The sequence below is a fragment of the Anomaloglossus baeobatrachus genome, chromosome 2 (assembly GCF_048569485.1).
Source record: "Anomaloglossus baeobatrachus isolate aAnoBae1 chromosome 2, aAnoBae1.hap1, whole genome shotgun sequence".
NCBI classification, from domain to species: Eukaryota; Metazoa; Chordata; class Amphibia; order Anura; family Aromobatidae; genus Anomaloglossus; species Anomaloglossus baeobatrachus.
In genome coordinates this window covers 314,283,946-314,303,965 of record NC_134354.1, presented here as the reverse complement: position 1 = coordinate 314,303,965, position 20,020 = coordinate 314,283,946, and the positions used below count along the sequence as shown (strand labels likewise).

The 20,020-nt window shown below is 41.6% G+C and overlaps 1 protein-coding gene across 3 annotated transcripts in view; it reads left to right on the top strand.

The window, feature by feature from the left end:
• Positions 1–20,020, top strand: part of BLTP3A (bridge-like lipid transfer protein family member 3A) — a 698,660-nt gene that overhangs the window by 300,630 nt on the left and 378,010 nt on the right. For all 3 annotated transcript variants that reach the window (XM_075335894.1, XM_075335893.1, XM_075335895.1), the window contains exon 8: positions 7,110–7,275. In XM_075335894.1, the coding sequence (XP_075192009.1) occupies positions 7,110–7,275 (166 nt within the window). The remainder of the gene's footprint in view (positions 1–7,109; positions 7,276–20,020) is intronic.

The window sequence follows — 20,020 nt, the reverse complement described above, 5'->3', positions numbered from 1 at the left end:
GTTCACGCCTTTGCGGTGACGAGTGATGTCAGCAGCGTGATCAGCTGACCGGCTCAAAATGCTGACGCCACCGATTCAGGGCTTGTACTGGCGTCTAATAGACGCTAGTACAGTGATCCCTGGGAGCCAGCTCTGCAGATTCTATGAGCCGTGGTCAGCTTGACAACGGCTCAGAGAACGTCCGACTCCCAGGCAGTGCTGGTAGACCACCATGGACCCCTGCATCAGGCGCCCCTCCCTGCCAGCTGCGCCCGCCTGCCTCCTCTACATACAGCTCTGGGGCTCTGTGAGTAGAAGAATGAAAGAGGGGCCTGGGCTGCCAGCGTTTCAGGGTACCCTTGTATGCTTCTCCTCAGTGGGTCTGCCCTCTGACGCGCATCTCCCCTCCCCAAACCCCCCTCCTCCACTGACCCGATCTCCAGTTCGTCCAGCACATGGCTAATTTGCATTCTCCGTCCCGTCGCATGCAAATTATCCATTTATAGTAGCCAAAGCCACACTGCTGGGCCTCTCTGCTGCGGCTGTTACTGGGGTCTGGTGAAGAGGGGGGCCTGGTCGGCCTGGGGCTTAGTACAGCTAAGTAATTACCGCAGGCTTGGCCGGGCCCCCCTCTTCACAGGGCCCGATACACCAGTCACAGTAGTAATGCCCTGATAGCGGCCCTGGTCATACACACTCGCCGGTCTTGCGCAGGCGCACTACAATACTTTGATCTGCCCTGCGCAGGACCTCAGTGCCGGCGAGTGTGGTTGACGTAGATGCGCCATGCACTCCGGCTACAGAAGGAGGAGGACGAAGATGGTTGAAAAAGTCGGCGCCGGCACTGGACAACGGAGTCGCCCATCTAACTTAAACCCACCGCAGCGACCGTTGGGTAAGTATTATAAAGGTGTTTTTTATGTTCTACACAGTGACCTGGGCTCTTATATACAGCATGTTAGAATGCTTTATATAAGACCCCACTGGTGGTGGTCGCAGCTTATTTGCCGAAAAAACGGTGACAGATTTCCTTTAACCCCTTTATTACCCAGCGTGCCACCACCATCAGGGTTTCTGGTCGAGCTGGGTAAAGCGCCTGGAAATGGCGCTAAGAAACAATGCTCCATTTCCAGGGGCAGCTGCGGCCTGCTGAGAATCCCAGCCCCCAGCTGCCTGGCTTTACCTGACTGGCGATCAAAATATGGCGGGAGCCCACGCATTTTTTTTTAATTATTTTTTTTAAATAATTAAAAAAAAAATTAATGAGCTTCCCTGTAATTTGATCGCCAGTCAGGTAAAGCCAGGCAGATTGAGGTGGGGGTGGAAGCCTGTAGCCATCCGCTTTATTTCCGCTGAGAATCAAAAATACCACGGAGTGCTACATCATTTTATTTAAATTATTTATTTATTTATTTTTAAACAACTCTATATTGTGTGTATGTATACAGCTCTGGCCGAAACTAAGAGACCACTGCAAAATTTTCAGTATTTCTGATTTTTCTTTTTATAGGTATATTTTTGAGTAAAATGTAAATTGCTCTTTTATTCTATAAACACAATATACACCGTGTGCAGGCTTATTAGGCAAGTTGTATTTTAGCGGATTTTTTTTATTATAGATCAACAACTATGTTCTCAACCAACCCAAAAGATTCATAAATATCAAAGCTTAATATTTTTGGAAGTTGGAGTGGGTTTTTTTTTAGATTTGGCTATCTTAGGAAGATATCGGTTTGTGCAGGTAACTATTACTGTGCAGACTTATTAGGCAACTTAATAAAAACCAAATATATTCCCATCTTACTTGTTTATTTTCACAAGGTAAACCAATATAACTGCACAAAATTTAGAAATAAACATTTCTGACATGCAACCCCCCCCCAAAAAAATAATTAGTGACCAATATAGCCACCTTTCTTTATGACACTCAACAGCCTACCATCCAAAGATTTTGTCAGTTGCTTGATCTGTTTACTATCAACATTGCATGCAGCAGCCACCACAGCCTCCGAGACACTGTTCCGAGAGGTGTACTGTTTTCCCTCCCTGTAGATGTCACAGTTTGAGGGACCACAGGTTCTCTATGGGGTTCAGATCAGGTGAACAAGGGGGTCATGTTATTATTTTTTCATCTTTTAGACCTTTAATGGCCAGCCACACTGTGGAGTAGTTGGATGCATGTGATGGAGCATTTTCCTGCATGAAAATCATGTTTTTATTTTAACGATACACACTTCTTCCTGTACCACTGCTTGAAGAAGTTGTCTTCCAGAAACTGGCAGTAGGTCTGGGAGTTTAGCTTCACTCCATCCTCAACCCGAAAAGGTCCCACAAGTTAATCTTTGATGATACCAGCCCATACCAGTACCCCACTCCACCTTGCTGGCGTCTGAGTCAGAGTGGAGATCTCTGCCCTTTACTGATCCAGCCTCTGGCCCATCAAAAGTCACTCTCATTTCATCATTCCATAAAACCTTTGAAAAATCATTCTTAAGATATTTCTTGGCCCTTTCTTGACATTTTATCTTATGTTTCTTGTTCAAAGGCCGTCGTTTTTCAGCCTTCCTTACCTTGGCCATGTCCCTGAATATGGCACACCTTGTGCTTTTTGATACTCCAGTAAGTTGCAGCTCTGAAACATGGCCAAACTGGTGGCAAATGGCATCTTGGCAGCTTCGCACTTGATTTTCCTCAATTCATGGGCAGTTATTTTGCGCTTTTTTTTACCCAACGTGCTTCTTGCGACCCTGTTGGCTATTTGCCATGAAACGCTTGATTGTTCGGTGGTCACGCTTCAAAAGTTTGGCAATATCAAGACTGCTGCATCCCTCTGCAAGACATCTCACAATATTGGACTTTTCAAGGCCCGTCAAATCCTTCTTCTGACCCATTTTGCCAAAGGAAAGGAAGTTGCCTTATAAGTATGCACCCCTTATATAGGGTGTTGATGTCATTACACCACACCCCTCCTCATTACAGAGATGCACATCACCTTATTTACTTAATTGGTAGTTGGCTCTCAAGCCTATACAGCTTGGAGTAGGACAACCTGTATAAAAAGTATCATGTGATCAAAATACTCATTTGCCTAATAAGTCTGCACGTAGTGTATAGTTGTATAAAAATAAATAATTTAAAAAAATGACGTAGCGCTCCGCAGTATTTTTGATTCTCAGTGCACATAAAGCAGGGGGCTAGGGGCAGCCACACAAATCTTAGTGGCTTTACCTTGGCTGGCAATAATCATACAGGGAAGGCCATTATTTTTTTTTTTTAGTTATTTAAAAAATAATAAAAAAAAATGCGTGGGCTGCATTTTCTATTGCTAGCTAAGGGTAATTCAAGCCGCTACTGGCTGCTATCCCCCACTCCTTGGCGTTAAGTTTTTGCCAAAAAACTAAAAAAAAAAAAAATTACGTGGGCTTCGCCATATTTTTGTATGCTGTATCCCAATCCCCAGCTGCCTATATGTACCCAGTTGGGAACCAAAAATATAGGGAAGCCCTTTTTTTAATTATTTAAATGAATAAATATTTGAATTTCATGAAATAATTAAAAAAAAAAATAAATAAAGATGTGGGCTTCGCCCAATCTTTGTGTTTAGCCAGGTACAACTAGGCAGCTGGGGACTGGAATCTGCAGAGTGGCCCAAGCTGTCTGGCGTTTTCATAGAAGCGCCATCTTCTGGCGCTGCATCCGACTTTTCCAGCGGCCCTGGTGCTGGATGGTACGCTGGGTAATAAGGGGTTAATGCCAGCTTTGTTTTACCAGCTGGTATTAAGCCCGAGATTATTAATGTCAGTTCAATTTGACCCGGACATTAAGAATCTCCAATAAAGGGGGAAAAAAAGACACTACACAGAAAAAAAAAAAATCTTTATTAGAAATGCACAGACACTCTTAGGGACTCTATCTTTATTGCTCCCTCTCAGCCCTCCACGATCCTGATCTTCTGTCATTTCAAGCGATGCAGCTCTGCTATATCAGAATGCACGGGGGGAGGAAGAACACTTCTGCTCCCCGTGCAGTCTAATCACTCAATGAGTGAGCAGAGGCTGCAGGTTGGTAAGCGGTGACGTCACCGCTGCCACCGTTGCCATAGTGACCTAACAAGCTGGTTACTATAGCAACGGTGATCTCCAATCACCTGATTCCCGGCGCAGTATCGGCTGTGGCATTACGGTTGAGCCTAGAATGTACAGACTGCAGTCAGGTCATGAGCGTGACTGTTTGGGTTGGGGCGTGGTAATGTTTTTTCCTCTCCACTATAATCATGCACCCCCCATCTGGGGGTTTACCCCCAGACCCCCGCTTCTATTATAATCAACTCTATGCCCATGTGGACTTAGAAGAAGCATTGTTTTTCTGTCTGGAAAGGTCGGGCTGGCAACATCAGGCTGCATTTTGAACACGCACCATCACATGACAAGTTACATCATATCTGTAAGCAGTCCGTACACTCTAGCATCTACCGTGGCATTACAGTGTGTGGCAGCTAATCCCTGAATGTGGGCTGACTCTGTAAAGAGCGCTAACATGCAGGGAGGGGGAGACAAGCATGTGCCCGAGCATCTCGCTGGTACCTGGCACTCGACGAGTATAACGAGTACTGAGATGCTCGAGCGAGCACAGAGTACTGGCCGGCGAGCATGCTGACACTACAGGACCTTGCACGATGTCATAGTCATGTGACCAGTCTGTAGCTAATGAGATAATACAACAGTCACACGTGTCTGGTCACATGGGTATGACGTCATGGAAGGTCCTTTGGTTACCGGGCGGCACAGGAATGATTGGACTTGGAAGCAGAAGGGGACGGGAGACAGAGTCTGCAGGACGCGTCGCAGGACCTGTAAGTATAATGACAATGTTTATTATTAACTATATTCTTTATTTTACAGGCCGCCCCATCCCATAACTATAAAGTCCAAGATCGGTGATCGGTCGCAAGATCGTGTTATCTTGTTATCGTGTTACCATCGGGGGGTCGCCCATTACTAGTGAGAAGTAACACCTGCACTGTCAGTAAGCATTGTAAAGAAAAAAAACAGCGAGCAGAGACCAGCCCGCCCCCATAATGACGTTACTTCTGAACTAGCCATTTCTTGACCCAGTCTTGACATTTTAACTTTAGTTTTGGTACACAAAATGGCTGTCATCTACAAGCAACCTTTGTAAGCTCTTTACTATCTATCTTTTTTTGTGGATGTTCAATAAACCTATACAGTTGTTATGGATTGTGAGTGCTAAATGTTCCTTTGTTTGGATATGTCAATAAAGGATTATGTGATGCACAACAAGATGCACTCATATAAGAAGCGCAGGATATGATTGTATATTAGAAAAACAATTGCTATGAAGTGTTAGAACATATGAAAGTGGGTCAAAAAGTAGTGGTCAATTCCTATAGGGTGCACATTCTGCTAGTATGTGCTTTATGATACTACTAGAAATAGGCCCGATGCTATCGATCGCATCGGGAGTGCGGTGAAGTGAACATCTGTCTATGCTTAGTAGTGCTGACAGGAGCAGTGGTGAGGGGGGCTGAAGGCATACAAATTTGGTGGGGGGCTGTAGACATACAGATCTGGTGAGGGGGGGCTGGAGGCATACAGATTTGGTGGGGAGGCTGGGGGCATACAGATCTGGTGAGGGGGGTTGGAGGCATACAGATCTGGTGAGGAAGGGGGTGGAGGCATACAGATCTGGTGAGGGGGGGCTGGAGGCATACAAATCTGGTGGGGGGGCTGGAGGCATACAGATCTGGTGGAGGGGCTGGAGGCATACAGATCTGGTGGGGGGGCTGGAGGCATACAGATCTGGTGGGGGGGCTGGAGGCATACAGATCTAGTGGGGGGGCTGGAGGTATACAGATCTGGCAGGGGGCTGGGGGGCATACAGATCTGGTGGGGGAGGGGGGCCTGGAAGGCATACAGATCTGGTGGGGAGGGGGGCTTTTGGGCATACAGATCTGGTGAGGGGACTGGGGTCATACAGATCTTGTGGGGGGAGCTGGGGCATACAGATCTGGTGCGGGGGGGGGCTGATGTCCCCTGCTGTAATGTCCCCATTGATTCATAATGTCCCCTGCAGTAATGAGCCAATTGTTTAATAATGTCCTCCTGTTGGTCTCCTTCTGTCCCCTATTATGATGTTGTTTACACACAATAAAAGATAATCTCACCTCTCCTCCGTGCCTGCGAAGCCTTCAGCTGCTTCTTGCAGTCCTCAGGCACACATACCCCTCCGTGATAGTGTCCAGTGTACGGAGCGGCTGCGGCTGGATGTTGTCATGGCTTTACTGCATTTGAATGCTTTACGGCGCCACAAAGCATTCAACTGCAGTAAAGTGCTGACAGCCAAAGTGGCGGTGGCCCCGGACAGGTGAGTATACAGCAGTGTGTGTATGAAGACGTGTGTGTGTACACGTCGGACTGGCTACCAGAGGAATCTCCAGTAATACCAGTCCTGGCTGCGGTTACCTGCATTGCACTCCGGAGCTCTCACCTGAGCTCCGGAGTGCAGCATGGACTGAACTCAGGGTTTGCATGACTTAACCCGAAACGTCGAATTATTGATTCCCTGGCGGTTGTGGTTCAATTCATGACAGCTGCGGACAGGCCGGACTGAACTCCGGAGCTCAGGTGAGAGCTCAGGTGAGAGCTCCAGAGTTCAGCCCGGCTTGTCCGCAGCTGTCATGATCTGAACCGCAGTCGCCCGGGAATCAATTGCTCGGCACTCGCGGTTCAGTCCAGGCTGCACTCCGGACCTGCAGCCAGGCCTGGTATTACTGGAGATTCCTCCAGTAGCCAGTCCGACAGTATGTGCTCGGTTTATTCATGTGTGTCTGCTATGTGTGTATATGTGCTCACGTGTGTGCGTGCAGTGAGGACCTGGAAGCCGGAGCATCGTTCAAACTGCGGCTGCGCAACGGACAGTGCCGCGGTGCATGATGGAATAGGAGAACAGATAAAACTGCCAATTATGTATGTAGAAGTTGAGTGAGCACACTGGATATCTAGAAACTTTTCTTTTTGCCTTTTCGTGACTGGACAGGAAAAAACTCTCAAGTGTGCTATCATGAAGACTTCCAGGATAACCCGTAAGTCTAATTACGCTTTCTTTTTTAGGTGCCATCCCCCACTACTCCGCAGTGGTCCGTTTTTTCTCCCAATTCCAGTTCTACTGGTCTAGGACAGTACTTTGAGAAATTTGATGTGAAAGAAACTTCTTATCATCTACTCATCTCAAGGCTAGAAATACATGTGTGTGATGAAAGCCAGACACGGAGTACAGGTACATGTTAATGAAAATGATTTGTAGTAATGAAAAATATACTGAAGTGGTTGAGTTTTAGAAATGGCTAATGTACAAAATACAGTGGTCCAAACCTATGAACATTTAAAACCATATGTGCTTCTAAGCTTCAAGGTGTGTTTTGGTTTTTTTTAATTGAAAACTGCATTTAAATGTTTAACAGCAACCAGAGCTAACTCCAATCACTGCTGTGTAGAGGCCGATGCTGACTGTGCAGCAAGCATCTGAAGCATCTGCCTGGTGTAGATCAGGTTTTGCTCCTGAATACACTCCATAGACACCATATGTGACATGATGGTTCTGCTCTGCTTCAGTATGTCACAGTACATGTTTTATACTTTATAACATCATATTTTATTTTTTATTTTAGTTAGCCATTAAAAGGTATCAGAACTACAAAATTTTAATTTTGTTTCTCTCACTGAGAGCAATCAATCACAGTACATGTTGGCATTCATGGTACCCTCAATGAAATGTTGCTCCCCACAGCTGGCAGCACTCATGCAGCCCCCAACCATGACACTCCCACCACAATGCCTGACTGTAGGCAAGACACACTTGTTTTTGTACTCCTCAACTGGTTAGCACAACACACGTTTGACACCATCTGAACCAAATAAATTTATCTTGCTCTCATCAGACCACAGGACAGTTCCAGTGATCCATGTCCTTAGTCTGCTTGTCTTCAGCAAACTGGTTTCAGGCTTTCTTGTGCAGCATCTTTAGTAGAGGCTTCCTTCTGGGACACAGCCATGCAGAACAATTTAATGCAGTTTGCAGCATATGGTCTGAGCACTGATAGGCTGAACCTCCACGCCTTTAACCTCTGCAGCAATACTGGCTGCGTTCATACGTCTATTTTGAAAAAACAACCTCTGGATATCACACTGAGCACATGCACTCAACTTCTTTGGTCGACCATGGTGAGGCCTGTTCTGAAGGAAACCTGTCTGATTAAACTGCTACAACCCCTGGCAAAAATGATGGACTCACCTGGCTCTGAGGATGTTCATTCAGTTGTTTACTTTTGTTTAAAAAAAAAAAAGCAGATCACAGACATGGCACAAAACGTAAGTCCTTTCAAATGTCAACTTTCTGGCTTTAAGAAACACTAAAAAAAAAGTCATGAAAACAATGTGCTAGCCAGTAACAGTTCCTTTTCACAACCAAACAGAGGGAAAAAATTATGGAATCACTCAATTCTGAGATAAAAATTATGGAATCATGAAAAACAAAAGAACATTCCAATACATCACTAGTATTTTGTTGAACCACCTCTGGCTTTTATAATAGCTTGCAGCTCTGAGGCATGGACTTAATGAGTGACAAACAGTGCTCTTCATCAATCTGGCTCCAACTTTCTCTGATTGCTGTTGCCAGATCAGCTTTGCAGGTTGGAGCCTTGTTATGGACCAGTTTCTTCAACTTCCACCAAAGATTTTCAATTGGATTGAGATCCGGACTATTTGCAGGCCATGACATTGACCATTAACTTACCAATGTTTGATTGTATGAGAGCTATATGTAGGTTTTGGGTTTTTTTTAATTGTAAGAGTTGAAGTTTTTTTATCATTTCTTGTAACATATAACTAACTTTTATCAAACTGAAAAAAATGTGTTCATTTATCGGGGTTGTTCAATATCCACTTTATATTTATTTCAGCAAATGTGAAGGGATCCTAATGGCTAATATACAAATACTAACACATTAAAGATCGGATAATGTTTCATATTTACGCTTTACACCTTATTTCAAATTATTATGCAAATGCTATATTTTTCAGTAAAAGGATCAAATCATCAACTGTTATAGCAAGGGTCTCAAACTCAGCTAGGTGTATGGGTCGCACATAGAAAAAAAAAACTGCAGGGTCCGCATTCTTTGCAGGACAAAGTGACATTTTTAGTGATACCATATTTGCTTTTCTATACATCTTTGGATCACTTTCTTGAACATTTTTTGCTTGTTTATTATAACAAGTGTGCACTTTTTGTTTAAGTGTATATATATATATATATATATATATATATATATATATATATATATATATATATATAGTGCCTTTCGAAAGTATTCGGCCCCTTTGAATTTTTCAACCTTTTCCCACATTTCAGACTTCAAACGTAAAGATAAAAAAATTTAAATTTCATGGTGAAGGATCAACAAGTGGGACACAATTGTGAAGGTGAACAAAATGTATTGCTTATTTTAAACTTTTTTTTAAAAATAGCTGAAAATTGGGGTGAGCAATATTATTCGGCACCATTAAGTTAATACTTTGTAGCACCACCTTTTGCTGCGATTACAGCTGCAAGTCACTTGGGGTATGTTCCTATCAGTTTTGCACATCGAGAGACTGAAATTCTTGTCCATTCTTTCTTTGCAAACAGCTTGAGCACAGTTAGGTTGGATGGAGAGTATTTTTAAACAGCAGTTTTCAGCTCTTTCCACAGATTCTTGATTGGATTCAGGTCTGGACTTTGACTTGGGTATTCGAACACCTGGATACATTTATTTGGGAACCATTTCATTGTAGATTTTGCTGTATGCTTTGGATCATTGACTTGTTGGAAGACAAATCTCCATCCCAGTCTCAGGACTTTTGCAGGCTCCAACAGGTTTTCTTCAAGAATGGTCCTGGATTTGGATCCATCTTCCCATCAATTTTAATCATCTTCCCTCTCCCTGCTGAAGAAAATCAGGCCCAAACCATGATGCTGCCACCACCATGTTTGACAGTGGAGATGGTGTGTTCAGGGTGATTAGCTGTGTTGCTTTTACGCCAAACATATCGTTTGGCATTGTGCCCAAAAATTTTGATTTTGGTTTCATCTGACCAGAGCACCTTCTTCCACATGTTTGGTGTGTCTCCCAGGTGGCTTGTGGAAAATGTTAAACTACACTTTTTATGGATATCTTTGAGAAATGGCTTTCTTCTTGCCACTCTTCCATAAATGCCACATTTGTGCAGTATATGACTGATTGTTGTCATATGGACAGACTCTCCCACCTCAGCTGTAGATCTCTGCAGTTCATCAAGAGTAATCATGGATGTCTTGGCTGCATCTCTGATTAGTCTTCTCCTTGTTTGAGATGACATTTTTGAAGGACAGCCGGGTCTTGGTAGATTTGCAGTGGTATGATACACATACACCTTCCATTTCAATATGATCGCTTGCACAGTGCTTCTTGGGATGTTTAAAGTTGTGGAAATTTTTTTGTAACCAAATCCGGCTTTAAACTTCTCCACAACAGTATCACGGACCTGCCTGTTGTGTTCCTTGGTCTTCATGATGCTATCTGCGCTTCAAACAGAACACTGAAACTATTACAGAGCAGGTGCATTTATACGAAGACTTGATTACACACAGGTGGTTTATATTTATCATCATCAGTCACTTAGGACAACATTGGATGAGTCAAAGATCCTAAATGAACTTCTGGAGTGAGTTTGCTGCACTGAAAGTAAAGGGGCCGAATAATATTGCATGCCCCAATTTTCAGTTTATTCTTTTTTACAAAAGTTTAAAATAAGCAATAAATTTCGTTCAACTTCACAATTGTGTCCCACTTGTTGATTCTTCACCATAACATTAAAATTTTTACCTTTATGTTTGAAGCCTAAAATGTAGGAAAAGGTTGAAAAATTTAAAGGGGCCAAATACTTTTGCAAGGCACTGTATATATTTATAAAAAGCATTTTCAATGGTAAAAAAACTCATGCTTTTATGTAGATTTTTTTTTTTTTACACTTTATCCCCTTATAAAGGCAGTATTGTTTTACAATTAGCAGCATCATATCGTAATCTTGGCCAACATCTTGTAGCCCCCTTGTAGCACCATCTTGTGCCCCATCCTTGTGTCCCGTAGTAATGTGCCCCACTCTTGTGCCTTGGAGTAATGTTCCCCATCTTTGTGCCCTGTAGTACTATGCCCCATCCTTTTGCCGTGTAGTACTGTGCCCCATCTTTGTGCCCTGTAGTACTGTGCCCTATCTTTCTGCCCTGTAGTACTGTGCCCCATCCTTCTTCCCTGTAGTACGGTGCCCCATCCTTGTGCCCTGTAGTACGGTGCCCCATCCTTGTGCCCTGTAGTACTGTGCCCCATCCTTGTGCCCTGTAGTACTGTCCCCCATCCTTGTGCCCTGTAGTAATGTTCTCCATCCTTGTGCCCTGTAGTACTCTGCCCATTCTTGTGCCTTGTAGTAATGTCTCCATTTTTGTGTCCCAAGCTGCAGCATGTCAATTGTTTGCTGCAGAATCGCATGTGTCCTCAGCAGGGAGAGCACAGAGAGAGGCCGCAACTGCCCAAGCCTGGATCATAGGTACGAGCACCTGTGGTCTCCTGCAGAGGAGACTCACGGCCCTGCAGGTCAGGACTCGCAGCAGGTCCTGATCGTGAGCACGTACCTGCCTCTTTGGCCCGCAGACCCTGTGATGAATGTGGTCCGATGCAGGGGGCCAGCGATGGCAGGGCTTTACTTCCTTTGAATCATTTGCTGCGGCACGGAACTCTGAGCACTATACCAATGGCAAGCAGCCGACCAATCAGAGGCAAGCAGATGACATCATACACCGGTGACTGTCATTGGTATAGTGCTTAGAGTTCCGCGGCACTTCAAAGGAAGTAAAGGCCTGCCAGCGCCGACCCCCTGCAGTGGGCCGCGATCATCACAGGGTCTGTGGGCCGCAAGAAGCAGCCCAGGTGGCCGCATGCGGCACGCAGGCCACGTGTTTGAGACTTTTTTTTTAGAGTTTGAATCAAATTTTATTGGACAAATTTCCCAAAAGCTTTTCCAACCAAAAACATATTCAATACTTCACCCCTTATCAGTGTCACATTACTAGATAATAACTCTGGAATGTTTCAATGGATCCCAGGGATTCTGAGATTTTTTTTTGGCACATATTGTACTTCATGTTAGTGGTAAACTTAGATTTAACATTTTTTATGTTTATTTGTGAAAATATGGAATTTTGGTTATAATTTTGCAATTTTAAAACTTAATTTTTATGCCCTTAAACCACCGAGATATTTCACACAAAATAGTTAATAAATGACATTTACCACACATCTACTTTATATCAGCAGCATTTTTGAAACTCTTTATTTTTTTTTTTTAGGACGTTAGAAGGGTTAAAACTTTATCTGCAGCTTCTCATTTTCCCAACAAAAGTCACAAAACCATTTTTTTTTTGAGACCACATCACATAAGAAGAGAATTTGAGGGGCCTGTATGACCTAAAATACCCAAAAGTGACACCATTTTAAGAACTGCACCCCTCAAAGTGCTCAAAAGCAGATTCAAGACGTTTTCTTAATTCTCTAGGTGCTTCACAGGAATTAAAGCATTATGGAAAGAGAAAATGAAAATTGTACTTTTTCACTAAAAAAATACAGATATCCCATATATGGTGGAAAACTATTGTTTGGACCCATGGCAGGGCTAAGAAGGGAGGGAGTGCCATTTGACTTTTGGAGTGCAAAATTGGCTGAAATAAGTAGTGGATGCCATGTTGCGTTTGCAGAGCCGCTAATGTGTCTAAACAGTGGAAACACCCAACAAGTGACGCCATTTCGGAAATTACACCCCTCAAGAAATGTATTTAGAGGCGTGGTGAGCACCATAAACCCCAGGTGTTGCACAAAATTTTATAACATTGAGCCGTGAAAATGTAAAAATACATGTTTCCCACAAACATGTTGCTTTTGCCCCAAATTTGTAATTTTCACATGGGTAATCGGAGAAAATGCACCATACGATTTGTTGTACAATTTCTCCTGAGTACGCCAATACACCTTATGTGGTGGAAAAGTACTGTTTGGGTACACAGCAGGGCTTGAAAGGGAAGGCGCCATTTGACTTTTGGAATGCAAAATTGTCTGGAATAGCTAGCAGACGCCATGTCATGTTTGCAGAGTCCCTGATCGGCTTAAACAGTGAAAATCTCCCCCCAAGTAACCCCATTTTGGAAACTACACCCCTCAAGGAATATATCTAGGGATGCGGTGAGCATCTTGAACCCATTGGTGCTTGACAGCATTTTATAATCAAACTTCCAGAAAGACACTCACCACTGACTTGTTCAGGATCCTGCTCTTAGAATTCTTGAATGTGGAGACCGGCACACACATCAGCCACCTATGGGCAATAATAAGTAAAAAAAAAAAAAAAAAAATAGAATTTGTTTGGTAATTCCATAAAATCTTCAATTTTTTATAAATTTATAAAATCCATATTAATAGTCCACGGTAATGCGTTTCGACCTGTTGTGGTCTTAGTCGTACCATGGTCTGCTTTCACAGTAAAACATTTAAAGACAATAAACCACTCCCAACACATGACATCATTAATTACACATCAACATAATGAATTACCTTCACCGTTCGTATTTTATACAACTCCAATAATACCAAAATTCATTAGCATGAAATCATTAAATCATTCTGAACATTCAAACCAAAAGGTATCCTGGTGTTAAAATTTAATATCCACAGGGCCTCTACTTTCAGCAATGCTTTCCTCCACATTTGGGTTTATTAACCCTTCAAAACTCATGCATCTGAAATCCCTCAAATTACTATCACGCTCTTGTGAAAAATGTTTGGCTGCACCTGAGATATTAACAGTTTTTTTCTTTCTTATATCAGCAATATGTTCTGCACCCTATTTTTCAGTTTTCTAGTGGTGCAACCTATATATACATCACACTTCATACATTTAATCATGTACACCACATTAGTGGTATCACAATTAATAAATGATCTAATTCTGTGTGGCTTTCCATCCTTGTATATAACCACATTACTTTTGGTCATAAAGAGAAAAAATAATGCATTTATTCCCCCCGCATTTATAAGAATCTACACATGACAACCAAGTTCCAGGTGCTGAGTCTCTGTTGTTAAACATACTAGGGGATAATAGATTACCCAAAGTTTTTCCTCTCTGTGCTGAAAAATTGCAACCATTTTTGAGAATTTGACATACTTCGTCCTGATTTAATATTGGGAGATGTTTAGACACAAAACCCTTGATCTTACCATATTGCTCACTATAAGCTATTATAATCTAGCTTTATTATTATGAGACTGCATCCCTGTCATTTTGTTTGGACATTGTTCATACAAGAACTGCTTTCTAGGTGTTCACCTCACCTTGTCTTCTGCGCTCCTTATCAATCCACCATTGTAACCTCTCTGAATCAATTTGTCTCTCATTATGTTACATTGATTTGAGAAATTAAATCCAAATCCATTTTGCGCTCACCATTTCCCCATATAAAGTATAGCTGCCACGTATGTTTGGAAATTACAGCCCTTTGGTAATTAATCGACAGGTGTAGTGATGATTTTGATTCCATGGGTGTCTTCAAGAAACAAGCAGCAATGGATGTTACCGAGTGATAATGGAAATCTGCTATTGCAGTGCCCAAAAACTGTGGTTTAGGAACAGTGATTAGCTCAGAAGGGAGGGGTGCATTTGGGTTCGGGACTGCAGATTTCACTCGATTTCTTATGGGGGGCAAGGAGCTTTTCCAGAGCCTTTGTGCTATTAGTAAAGTGAAAACCCCCTATATTTCTGTTAACAGATGACTAACCTGAGTGGGAATTTTTTCTTGTTGGTTGAGTAGCAGCTTTTCATGCTGAGAATTTGAGGTACAGAACATTTTGTATTAGTTCACATTTATCCTGTAGCCTATGCTGAGCGCTTACATTGGGGTTTCCAGCTAAATATACAAAATACGTGATGCAGATAAAAAACCCCTATGGATCCATCCATCCATGAGGCAGCAGTGATACTGTAGACTCTGTATATCTATGTAGCTTTTTTTTTACAGTATCCGGCTTTTACAATGTGTACAAAACATGGCAGAGCCAGATCACAGGCCAGATAGAGTTCCAGGTGACTCCAACTGCCTCAATATAGTGAATTTTCTATCAGGTGTTCTCTCTGAATTACTTATTTCAGAAATTTACACAGAAACCCCGGTGTAAGCTCTCAGTGTAGAGCGCAGGAATAATGTGAACTGAGTTTTACTGTGATTTTTGAGAGCCAGAATAAACAAATCAACAGCAAGTCAATAATTTATTTTATTTTTTACGCTGATCGCTGTATGACATAAGTGATTAGACTGCTTTAATCTTCAGGTCAGTGTGATTTACAGGGATACCTCTTTTTTATGTTTGACTACTATCACACACTAAAAAACTTTCTCCCTTTCACTTTTGCTCTCTCTTTCTTTCTCTCGCTCTCTCTTTCTCGCTTTATCTCTCTCTTTCTCGCTTTATCTCTCTCTCTTTCTATCTCCATCTCTCTAATTTTTGCTGTTTAGCATATCTTTAAAAAAATTTGGATGGCCATTTTTGGTCTAATTGCCCAATTTGTGGATCCTACTCACGTTTACATACTGACTATTTTTAAATTAGTCAGTAATTACCATTTAAAATGGTAATTAATAAGAATTGTTTTAATTGGGGTATACTTCTGTGAGCCTTTACCTTAATCTTAACATCTGCACTCGGAAGCTAACCCCAACTACTTTTTTTTAATTTACATTAACCCAAGGAACTATGAAGAATACCATTGTAAAGAGGATTATTTCATCACTGTAGATGTCTGATGTTCTTCCCTTTCAACCTAGGGGCTAACCATTGAAAACTTTTTTTTTATTTTTTTTTTCTTTAGGAGTAACCAAGATGCCAGGGATATGGCAGAAATTTTTCTTTTTATCAGGGAACACTGCTAATTTGAAGTGATTATTGGGGTCCTAGTAGTTAACAAATGTGAAAAAAGTGATCCAATTTTAAACACTGCACCCTTCAAGGTATTCAAAACCACAATTTTGAAGTTTAATCCTTCAGGTGCATCACAGGAATTAACCCATTACCGACCCTTGACGTACCTATACGTTATAGAAGTATAGGTACTTCATGGCGATCTCAGTGGTCCTGCGCTATTCCTCCATGATTGCCTCTGTTGTGATCTTACAGTTGGCACTCAGCTCTCACTGTCTGGAGCAGTGCCCACTCCGTTCCTGGCAGATCAACCCCCTAAATGGTGCTATCATTGCGATTGCAGCATTCAGGAGACAGGGAGAGGGATCGCTTACCTCTCCCTGGCGATTGGGTCCCTGTAATGCGATCACAGGGACCCTATCGCTGCCATGGCAACCCTGGGTAATCATCATGACGACCCCGGGTCACCCAGCTATGCATCGCCTTGCAGACCATGCTGGATGCATGGTGTGTGAGGCGAAGTGTCAGTGCTGCGAGTGCAGCGCTGACACTTATAATCCTCTGCAGTGATCAAACACTGCAGGGGATTATATAAGTGATCATATGACTGAAAGTTAGTTTCCCATAAAGGAACAATGGAAAAAAAGTTAAAAAAAAGCTATAAATATTGATAAAAATATTAAAACAATCCCCCTGAAAATAAAGACCCAAAAAAATAGTCCAATAAATATGTAAAATCATGTAAAAAAAAAACCAAAACAAAACTACACATATTAGGTATCCCCGCTTCCGTAACAGCCCGATTTATAAAACTGTCACACTAGTTAACCTCTTCAGTGAACACTGTGAAAAAAAAGTGTTTTTGCCTCTGTCTTTTCATCATACAGCTGACAAGAGTGGAGTAAAACGCGATCAAAAAGTCACATATAAATAAAAAATGGTAGAGCTGACATCATCATCTGTCCCTCAAAAAACAAACCACCATATAGTTCCAGCACCCAAAAAATAAAAAAGTTATAGCGCTCAGAATACAACAATGCAAAAACTGTTTTTTTTTCCCCCCTATAATATAGTTTTTATGGTGTAAAAGTGGCAAAACATAAACTTTATAAATTTGGTATCGCTGTAATCATACTGACCTGAAGAATAAAACTGTCTTATCACAATTACGGAACAGTGAACAGCAAAAAAGAAAAAAACAATTCTTTAGATGCAGTTTTTTTATTTCTGCCGATCAAAAAGTGGAATAGAAAGTGATCAAAAACTATTAGGTAGCCAGAAATGGAACCAAGAAAATCTTCAACTCATCCTGCAAAAAACAAGCCCTCACATGGCTCTGTCAGCAGTATAATAAAAAACTATATCCTTCAAAATCCGGTGATGCAAAAAACTTTAATTTGTGAAAAGCATTTTTAGTGTAATAGTCACCAAACCTAAAAAAAAACCTATATAAATCTGGCATTGCTGTAATCGTACTGACTCGAGGAATAAAGCCGCCAAATCACTTATACCGCACGGTAAACGGCGTAAAAAATCTAATATATAAATCTGAGTGTATGTATAGTATGTGTGTATATATTGAGGTATGTATGTATGTCCGCTAAAGGAATCTGCACTGTCACATTTATAATCACAAAATTTTGCACAGACACTTAATTTGACACAGGGAACATCATAGACTATGTTTAGAGTGGAGAGGGGAAAATTTAACCCCACGCTTTTTAGTTATTCACTAAAAATCCTAAAAGTTCACAGCGCCCCAAACCCTGATCGAGGGCATGGGTTGCTGCGGTATTCTGCAGAGAACACTTGCATCTTCACAGGAGAAAACACGCTACATCCAGGACGCAGTGTGTGCAGAACGTGGGCACATACCCTGAATCTCTAAAAAACGTGATTCAGACAAAATTCCCAACAAAAAATTCACTGTAACGAGGGAGTCACTTTGACCTCATGTCTGGCCTGTGGTCTGGAGGAGTCTATCCTTTTATGCCTCTTTTTAGGCGTGCACAAAAGTGCAGTCTAAAACAGTTTTCTTCACGTTTGAAAAAGCGGACACCACTGAACAGAGGCCAAACGGAGTCCGGAGTAACTCTGCTGTTTCATCAGTGAATGGATCTATCACGGGTTTCAACTGAATCATGTATTTTGGAAATGTAGATGGAAAGCCTTGGCATATGCAGGAGCAATTGCACAACAAATTGAATGGTCTGTTATCTCCTTTTACGCTAGTGAATTTGATAAATTGTGTTAACGTAACATTTTTTAGGTTAAAAATGTATTTTTTCATTTTCATTATAAAATTATAAAATTCTGTGAAGTCACTGGGGGTTCCAGGTGCTCACCAACCATCTAGAAAAATTCCTTGATGGGTCTAGTTTTCAAAATGGGATCATTTGTGGGGAGCTCTAATTTTTAGGCACATCAGGGGCTCTACAAATGCGACATGGTATCCGCTAATGATTCCAGACAATTTTCCAGTCAAATGGCTCTCCTTCCCTTCTGAGCCCTGCAGTGTGCCCAAACAGTTGATTTCTACCACATATGAGGTATCAGCGTACTCAGGAGAAATTGCACAATAAATTTTTTTAGTGCATTTTGTCCTGTAATGCTAAATTTTATGGCTAGCGTAACATTTTTGTGTAAAGTAAAAATTTCATTTTTTCCATCCACATTGCTTTGGTTCCTGTGAAGCACATAATGGGTTAATAGACTTCTTAGATATGGTTTTGAGCAGTGTGAGGGGTGCAGTTTTTAGAATGGGGTCACTTTTGGGTATTTCCAGTCATATAGGCTCATCAAAGTCACTTCAAATGTGATGTGGTCCCTAAAAAAAATTGGTTTTGTAAATTATGTTGGAAAAATGAGAAATTGCTGATGAACTTTGAACCCTTCTAACTTCCTAACAAAAAGAATTCTGTTTTAAAAATTGCGCTGATGTAAGGTAGACATGTGGGAAATGTAATTTAGTAACTATTTTTTGTGATATAACGGATATTTCGGATTTATGGGCATAAAATGTCAGTTTGAAAATTGCGAAATTTTCAAAATGTTGACCAAATTTTTGATATTTTCACAAATAAACACAAACAATATCATCCTAAATTTACCACTGTCATGAAGTATAACCTGTCATGAAAAAACAATTTCAGAATCACCGGGATCCGTTGAAGTGTTCCAGAGTTATTACCTGTCAAAGGGACACTGGTCAGAATTGCAAAAAAAATGGCCTGGGCATTAAGGTGAAAAATGGGCTCTGGGGTAAAAGGGTTAAAGCAGTGGAAACAGAAAATTAGTTATTTTCCACAAAACTGTTGCTTTAGCCCCAAATTTTTAATTTTCCCAAGAGTAGGATAAGAAAAAGAACTGCACAATTGGTTTTGCAATTTATCTGGCGTACAATGATATACAGTATGTGTTCAGAAAATACTATTTGGGCACACGCCAGAGCTTGGAAGGGAAGAAAAGACATTTGAATTTTGGAGCACAATTTTTACCTCGAATATATTTCAGACATCATGTTGCATTTGAAGAGGCAATAACATGCCAAAACGGCAGATATTCCACATCAGTGACCCCAGCTTTGGAAACTACACAGACTCAAGGAATTTATTTTATGGGTATTGTGAGCATCTAGGTCCCACAAAACTTTATAACATTGAAGCATGAAAATGTAATTTATTTTTTTTTTCATCTGGCGACATTTTCCTGAAGTCTGTTGCAGGCAGATTAATTACACCTGCATCATGCCACTGTGACACCCCCTCCTCCCAGGTCAGGTCCCACACTATCACCTCACTTGTGCCGCTGCCGGCTTCCTATGACCCCATTTCACTGCCTCCGTGCCTCCCGGTAATCTACATTTGGCTTACAAGAGGCACCCCCAATTTTCACCAACTTTTGGGGGGGAAAAAGTGTGTCTTTCAATCTGAGAAATACTGTATGTCTTTATTGATTTTTGAATTTTTATTTATTTTTCATATT